Source organism: Nematolebias whitei, chromosome 1, assembly GCF_014905685.2.
Source record: "Nematolebias whitei isolate Nwh7 chromosome 1, NemWhi1, whole genome shotgun sequence".
Taxonomy (NCBI): domain Eukaryota; kingdom Metazoa; phylum Chordata; class Actinopteri; order Cyprinodontiformes; family Rivulidae; genus Nematolebias; species Nematolebias whitei.
Window position 1 is genome coordinate 84,512,762 of NC_056498.1, and position 9,123 is coordinate 84,521,884.

General features: G+C 42.7%; 1 protein-coding gene across 1 annotated transcript in view; it reads left to right on the forward strand.

Annotated features, from left to right (window-relative positions):
• Positions 1 to 9,123, forward strand: part of si:ch211-250c4.3 (uncharacterized protein LOC100535981 homolog) — a 40,626-nt gene that overhangs the window by 24,144 nt on the left and 7,359 nt on the right. Inside the window, exon 4 of the mRNA XM_037687905.1 lies at positions 4,416 to 4,543. Coding sequence (XP_037543833.1) covers positions 4,416 to 4,543 — 128 coding nt within the window. The remainder of the gene's footprint in view (positions 1 to 4,415; positions 4,544 to 9,123) is intronic.

Consider the following 9,123-nt stretch of genomic DNA (forward strand, 5'->3'; position numbering starts at 1 on the left):
TGAAAGTGGTACTGCTCTTTATTATTATTATTTTTTTCAGTCAGAATGAATGAAAACGGTCATATCTCAGCCAGAAAATGGTTTATAAATAAGGGGAAAAAATCCATAAATGCCTCGCTTCACCCTATAAGTAACAGTGCATGAAATTATGCAAAAAAAAACTGCGACTTGTAGGCTGAAAAATACTGTACTTGCTTTTTTCCTTTTTGGGTCACGGGGATCACTGGTGCCCATATCCAGCAGTCACTATGCGAGAGACGAGGGACATATCATTGTCATATTGTAATATATTATTGTCATAATATAATTATCCATCCATCCTCATCATTTTGTGAAAAATGCATCATTTTGCCTATATAAATGGTGGAAATGCATTGTTATTATTATTATATCGCATAAAAGTTTCCTCAGATAATTTATTACTGTGGACAATATTCGTACGCCTCAATTTCTGCCTATGGCAGTGTGGAAAGTCAGTGAGGACAAAAATTACAATTAGTTAGACGGCTGTTTGAGTGAAGGTTGCTGAATGCACTCAAGACAATGTACCGAAGGAAACCTTTCAAACTCCCGTTGACTGTTTCTCATGTTACTCAGCAGCACAACACACAGTGGTGGTCATAATATAAGGGTTTCCTTATCTGGTAGGTTGTTAGCAACAGTGAGGTCATGTGATCAGGGAGTTGTGTTTACAACAAAGTGGGAGAAGTGGAGAGTGGGATTAACATAAGGCAAGAATAATGGCATCTGCTGATATCTTTGAACATTTTTCATAAAAGTCACGATTTCCCTCTGGACATGGAGAATAAAAACACAAACTACACAAAGCAAAAGTTAAAGATACCTCATGCAGCCACAGCTTTGACACGTAATTTGCTCTAAAATGCTTAAAATAATCAGGTTTTATAGAAAAGTTGGTTAAAGTTGTTATTGTTTGAAAATTAAAACCTAATCTAACTATTTCATCAAAGTTCATCCTAAATAATCCAGGTAAAAAATCCAACAATGTTCAGTCAGGTCATCTGGACGGTTTCTTTTTATTTTTTATTTTGCTGAGATGTTTCTCACCAGCAAACCATCCAGATGACCTGACTGAACATTGTTTGGTCTAACCACAGTTATATTTATTTCCACCTGCTGAGAAGCAAAATGAGGGCAATTGGGTGTGTATTTACAACTGCTCAATTTTGATTTTATTTAACATTTATTTATATAGGTTAGTCTCATTGAGTCACAAGGACTCATTTTCAAGAGAGACTTCTTTTAGACAGACAACAATATACAACAATAAAAAGCAATTAAAAACAATAGTGTTATAAAAACAATAAAATCAAAGTGGCATATTAAACAAAGTAAAATACTAAAAACAAGAACATATTTGCTTAAACTTTTCTTATTATCTACCTTATCCGTTGTTTAAGATCCCTTAAAGAAATCAAAGTGGACAACGTCAGATCTTGTTGCAAGGTGTTCCAGGTTACAGGAGCAGAGTTAAGTCTCCCACATACTCGGGCGTACTTCAGTCCGCGGAGGTCCATGCATACCAGATTAGACTCGAAGTGGACACCCGCAGGGCATGTCTGCACAAAGATAAATTTTTACGACCACATACGTGTACTAGGTGTCGCACAATAAACTGCCTGGTGACAGACTGTTTTGTATGCGACACCAATGTATTAAATCCCCCTTCTTTATCCCTGATCTGGTTCAATGGTCTTTTATTTTGTTTTTTTGCCTAAAGGCAAGAGATTTCTTCCTCTTCGTCCATTGACGTCATGGTTGAAATTGTGAAAAATGAAGGAATTTGTCACGAGAGAATTAAAATGCATGGCTGCGGGAGGGTCTGGAGATTTCCTGGTGGGCCGGTCTGATGTGTGGGCTGCAGGGCCAGCGCTCCCTGTTTTTTAAAAATGTTTTAGAACTTTTTATTAACAACATATAAACACAGAACATGGCTGCAGCTGGGGCTGCCAGCTCTGTTATTTTTTTTTTTTTGTGACCTGTCCATCAATCCAATAGGCGTGTCAGCAAATGACCAATCAGCAACCTCGATTTGTCCCGAAGGTAAACGCCCCTTGCCTGCGGAGCTGACTGCAGCCACTCAGGGTGTACACTCGAGCATGAAGTCTCAACCGTCTGCGGACAGTTTCCGCGTGGACTGAGATCTGAGATCTGCTCGAGTCTGTGCGATCCTTAAGAAAAGGCCTTTTTGTTGAGCTCAGTCTGCATTAGAGGGACGCTGCAGGTAATGAAGGTCTGAGAGCACACGCCGTAACTGCACTGACGACATGACATGTGGGAGAAGATGTATGAAGGCAGCAGACCAAGGAGGGATTTAAAGATGAAAATGAACGAGTGTGAGAGGCTACATGTAGATGATGACCAACTGGCCAAGGAGTACAGGGTGCAGTGATGGGTACGGTAGTTACAACCAGTTATGAATCTTAGTGCTCCATGGTAGACAGTGTCCAACATCTGCAAGCAGCTGGCAGGGGCATTCATGTAAATAATGTCACCATAATCGATACCTGGTAGGAAAGTTGCAGCTGCAAGGTGTTTCCTGGCATTCAAAGTTACACATCACCTGATTCTGACAAAAAAAAAAGTTTTAATTTCAGTTCCTTTGACAGGTTTTTAATTTGTGGCTTAAAAGAGTGATGTTCATCAATTAAAATTCTCAAGTATTTGTAAGAATCTACAAACTCAATAGGAACACCATGCATGGATGAGATAGCAGGAAGACCTGCACCAACTTCCTGTTTGAAAACAACATCCCTTTGGTTTTGTCAGCATTTAGCACCAGTTTGAGATGGAACAAGTCTGACTGAATGATGCCACCTGCAGACTGGAGAAACTGGAAAGCCTTGGGATTTGTGTTAGCTCAACAATGAACTGTATCGCCAGCCTGCGTTTAGTCAACATAATTTAAAATGGCTGCCACAGTTAATCACCATTTGACATATTTTTAAATAGTTGTATTTCAGTCAGTTTTACAGATATTGACGTAAGATTTAGTGTGATAGTAGCTGAGAGTGATCTCCAGCAAACAGTTTGAGCATTACCAGATTGTGCACTGTATGAACATTGGAAATTTGGAATAAACTCAGTTTGTTGGCACATTTCACAAACTACTAACTGATTTAATTGAAACTTATAAGAAAAATTAACCCTGTTTGTCTGTTAGCAAAATATTTCATAAAGCACTGGCTTAATTTGCATGAACCATTCAGGTTTCATTGGGTGTGAATCTATTGCTGAGTTTGATTAATCTTTAGAGTTCATCTAAATCAAGATGCAGCTAATCAACTTTAGTCAACACAATGGTTTTAACTCAGTCAGTTGTAAAAACTGAAATCATCGACAGATCTCACAATGTTGTTTTGAGATTGTGCATAATGTTATTTTTAAGGTTTGACCACAAAAATATAATTTGACCTATTTTGACATAACATGATCAAATTTTAAATTCAGCATGAAAAGCAATAAAAATCTTGGATATCAGGTTACAACATAAAAAAATTAAGCTGTTAATTTTTAAATAAACAAAAACATTTTATATGTTTAAAAAGTTGATTAAGTTAAAATTGTTGGGAAAGTATGGCGCCAAGTGACGGATGCTTAATATTTTTGTTTTCACTTTGGAGATGTTCAAGCCTAAGTTGTTGTTTGTTTAAAGTTACTTTATATTTTTGAAATAAGGGGCAGATATTATAAGAATTATTTTCTTCTTTCTGCACCCTTTTCATTCAATGTTTTTTTCTTTTTGATGAATTTGTTTTGTTTATTTTGTTTCTTTTAAATGAATGAATAAATGAATTAAAAATAATAATAATTTGCTACTTTTATCTTTCACACCCAGTCGTCCTGTTAATCCCACTCCGAACAAGAAGTGTTCTTGTTTCCCCAGCTCCTCTTAGGTGATTTAGGAATTCATCTTCCACATTGTTTTTCCCAGCTGTCTTCACAAACACGACCTTCATCTTCTTCATCCAACACAGTTCAGTCCTCAGTTATGAATTCTGGAGTACATTCTTGACTGATGGCCAGTCCTTTACAGTGGCGGGATAAAGTCGTTGAAAACACATAAACCTACTTGAATAAGTACTTTAATACGTATCACTGAAAGGGAAATCTTTCATGTTTTCAAGATGCTTTCATCACACAGTCTTTGCTGACCCCACTTATGAAAAACAACCAAGCTGCCTGTTTCTTCAAATAACACTAATTATCTGAAGGTATCGTGATTACAAAATGTCCTGAAAACAGCACGTCCAATGACTGAACTGCAAAACATCTGAAATACTTTGTCTTCTGAGCTTCACCAAGTCAACAAGACTACACAACAGGAGGTCTGAGCTGGTTTCTAAAGAACGAGGTGGTGAAAGTATTTTTCTGTTTTGTGATTTATGTTTCAGACATGAGCAGTGAAAGTTTGACAACCATCCCCCTGTGGAGGAGAAGTCTGAATCGAAGGAGTTTCACCGAGGGGGAGGACTGCTTCCTTGGAGACAACACAGAAGGGCTGTCTACCCCCCAGCGCAGGGTGAGCTTGTGTCAATTCACTACCATGATGTCGTATTGTTTTTCTGCCCAAACATATTTGAAAAGTTTACTCAGAATGAGTCCAGGAAATTAGAGTTAATCAGTTTAGTGTTGGTATTTATCCTCCAGTGTCAGATTCATGCAGTCTGATACACACGGGTTCATATAAACTGACTCATGTCTTTCATTTGCAAACTATTTAACATTCATTGCACTGTATGCAAGTGTCTAAACACACTATAACACTTTAACACTAGTATTTAAAAAAGACAAATTATGCTTTTGTGGTGACTGCCTCTCATTTAATATTATAGAGTTTTGTCAGCTATGATACACAACAAGTACTCACAAAACATCTTACATTCTCCTTCTTTACTTGTAACATCATAAAACTAACAAGGTTTCAAGAGTCAGGTCCTCTGCACAGGTTCTTCCTGTAGACGTCCCCTGTAGCAATGTGGATATCCTAACTGGGCCTTCCTAAAAGCAAGTAGGAAACCCAAACAGGACTCCAGCCAGCCATCGGGTGAAAAGGAGGAACCCAGACCAGTGGTCCATCTGAATGTTGCAGGAGTTTCAGAGAAATTAAGACCTTTATTTTCTAAACATGTCGTCCCAGTGGCTTTTAAACCCCAAAAATACATTACGGCAAAGACTGGTTCATCCCAAAGATCCAGTCCCTCGGCACAAACAGAGTAATATTGTGTATGCTGTTCAGTGTCAGGAGGGTGATCAGTCTTACATTGGGGAAACTAAACAGCCACTGGCCAAAAGGATGAACCAGCACAGAAGAGCAACAACATCAGGCCAGGACTCTGTGGTCTACACTCATCTCCAGGCCAGCGGTCACTCTTTCAGGGATGAAGATGTTCACATCCTGGATAGAGAGGAACGATGGTTTGAGAGAGAAGTAAAGGAGGCCATCTTTGTGAAAAGAAATCGTCCATCATTAAACAGGGGTGGAGGCCTCCAGGTTCAACTGTCCCCCTCTTACAATGCTGTTATTGCTAGTATCACTCAACCCCCTGTGAATAGTAAACAGCCATCAGCGTGAATCCCCTGCTGATAACAGTTCATCTATCCGTCTGGAGCGCACGCTCGTTGCCACTCCGTGTAACGTCCCGGAAGCGGGCACGCGTTTATGCTGCGTCATGTTATCTACGGACGCCAATCACCGCCATCATGTGTGCCTCACTCAGGCTGCGGGCTCACATCCGTGGCGTGCACTGAAGGAAAAATGAGCACCCCCCGAACATGCGGAAACGCTAGGGCTGCTGCAGGTGCGCGGCGTTCTATGCCATGCACAGGCTATTGTCTCATATCTGTGCTGCCACTCCGCATAACGCTCGGGGAGCGGGTGCGCGTTTACGTAATGTCTCACCGCCTCCACCGCCGTCGTGCATCGCGGAGACGCGCTCCGCACACTCATGGAGAGGCTTTTACGAAAAGGCTCTGAAAACGCTTCCGTGCCGTGTGCAGGCTGCGGGCTTGCATTTACGTTGATGTGAGCCGACGTGCACTGAAGAGGCGTGTGTGCGCCCTAGTCGACGCAGTGTCTTAGGCCGCAAGGGTGCGCGTTTGACGCTGGTGCGGTCAGAGGAAGCAGCGCGCAGCGCCGGTTGAGAGCGAGGTTTACCACTGGACTCGGTCTGCAGAATGCGTTCATTCTTAGCTGCGAATCACGTGAGCTTTTGAGTGATTCATCGAGCTGCAGTGTTATTTTAGAAAACCTTCTTCGAAGGACACCAGCTCGTTATGTGTGTAGGATGAATGAGAGGAGCCGCTGTGACATCATTGGACTGACAGACTGGCTGAAAAAACAGACACATTAATCTTTGAATGATATTGGTGTTTCATTTCAAAGCTCGTGTCGTTAACACATTCATTCTGGCTGCCGTGTCACGCTAGCCTGTGCTTTTCATCGAGCTGCGGTGATGTTTAAAAAAACCCTGTTTCTGGACACCAGCTCGTTTTGTGTGTGAGAAGAAGCTGCTGTGAGATCATTGGACTGACAGACCGGCTGAAAAGCAGACACTTTAATCTTTGAATGATGTTTGTGTTTCATTTCAAAGCTCATGTCGTGAACACATTCATTCTGGCTGCCATGTGTCTTTTCATAAATCTCTTCCCCGTGAGCCCTGCGGTTTGTTATCCTAGGGCGACACCTGTTGGTGGTCTCTGGGAAACGCTGAAACCGCTGGTTGCTGGGATGAGAAGTGTTGTTCTCTGATGGGAGGGGCTGGCAGCGGAAAAGACGCGGCTGCAGCTGTGGCGCGGGGATGCGGGAGGAGGCGTGTGCACAGTCTCCGACACCTCATCTGACTTTTCCAGCATGACCTTGAAATTGGTCCCGAACAGCGCGTCGTCGTGATAGGGCCTTCCGACAAAAAAGCCTTCTGCAGCTCCTCCGACAGGGAGGGGAACTGACAAGTCGGGTGGACTTCTGCACCATTGTCATCTAAGCTGCAATGCGAGACAAGGCAGACAGCAGATGAGGCGCACAGGTTGAGTGTGATGTCAGACGCCTGCAGAGGGAGCGCCTCGTCTCCTGAGGCAGGTCTGTCCCTCCGGCCTCTGAGAAGCTGTACGTCAGCGGCGCTGCGGCCGCCTGGGATGCATGCCGGTGAGCTCGATTGGAGAGCAATGTCACCGTCTGGTTATGTCTCCCTGGAGGCGTAGAACGCTGGTCCAACCTGGACATCTTTGCTCCGAAAAGGCTTCTGTCAAGGCTCGGATCCACGGGGCACTGAGGGAATTTCCGCTTGGTGAAACCCCTCCACTCTGGTGATGGGCGTGGATGTGGGAACCGGCGCCCTATTCTACCAGGTCCGGCTACAGCCTCGTCCCAGTAGGACGTCACTGCTGGGAAAACGAGGCCAGATGGGATCAGGACGGTGAGCCGGAGTGGAGCCCAGAAAACCCTCCCGCTAGATCATCCGATCTGGGCGGGGAAGGAGAGGGGACGGCAAAAGTCCCTTCATGTCAGCTGCCTCCTGGATTATGCCGGGCAGCTCCAGAGGAGGGCGAGCATTCGCTCAGCCCCCCTCTACACCGACACTATGCTCTCCAGGAGGGAATGAGCAGTGGGAGGCTGCTGCTGATGTCGCCTGTCCCCGAGGAACCATCCGATTCGCTCCGAGGGTCGGCAATAAGAGGAAAATTACAAGATGGCGTCGTCCAGCGTGTAGCGACCTGCCACTGAGAAATACTCCTCGGCGCTTACCTTGAAACAAGACTTCTCGTCTGCCTCTCCTCGGGGAGGAGAACTCACCGGGACGACAGGAGGTTGACGTGGCAGGGCCACAGGCAGTCTTAACAAAGGTTGGTCAACTAGACAACTTTCCTTCTTTGTTCTTCTGACAGTGCTATTAGCTTGCTGAAGAAAAATGGGAGCTGATTACCCGCTCTTAACGTAATTTATATGGACCGGGTGGGGCCCACACAGCAGGTGGGCGTGGACTAAATTTTTTCAGTGTAATGCTTCGCATGACGGGATAAACCCACTAAGCGACAGCCTTAAAGGGCGAAGCCTATATGAAATAGAATGTGGCCAAACCTAACTTGAAAACAAGAAGCAAAAATTAGAAGAGAAACTTAACATAACGTCCAAAAATACCAGCTCATAAATCCATGTATATAAAATAAGTACCAATATAAAAGGAAGTTGTTTATCTTTTTTATCATACCATTTTAAACCAAAATAATAGAAAATTATCTTGTGATGAAATACATTTTTCCCCCAATCTTGGACTCTAAGAGCTTATGAGTGGGAAATGTGCTGCATGCAGAATCACTGAGGGAAATATAGGAAGAGAAATATTTCAGATGTGAGGTAACAGCTCTTGTCAATACGCTGCTGTTCACAGATTGCTGTAGAAATTCAACTTTTTGTCTCATTAGCTGCTGTTGATTTAATCACTTCACTTTACATGAAGACCAACTGCAGCTCCAGTGTGACACCAAGTAGCATTCTGACCAAATAGACCTTCTACCATCAAATATTGTGAAGATCTGTATCTGAAGAATAAAGTTCCCTATCAGAAAAAAAATGTTAGGACTAAGAGTTTAGATCTTTTACTTTTAAAATGCATCAAGCATGTTCTCTCCATTTACTCCAAGGATTTAGAAAAACACAACAACAACAACAGTAAAAATAACAGTCACAAGAGTTCAGAAATGGAGCCAGCACTGTGGAGATGAGCTTAGCTGCATTAAATGTGTGACTGATGCTTCCTTCATACTGTTGTCTAAACAAAACCAATGAACGTAATTCAGCTTTCAGCCCTTTCTGGTTACAAAGACTCTAAAGCACTATCAGGCTGTGGAAACTATTTCATTTTGCTTAAAAAATGGCTCAGCGCCCAGATCCATCTGTATGGGCTGAAATACAGTCAGTCCAAATGATCCATGACCACTATCATTGAGTTGTTTACTTAGAGGAATTGTTACTGAGGTTCTTAGTTATAAAAACTCTCTTGAAAATGAGTCCTCGAGGCTAACTGAGACTAACCTGTATAAATAAAGGTTCAATGAAACTAACCTGTATAAATAAAGGTTCAATGAGACTAACCTGTATAAATA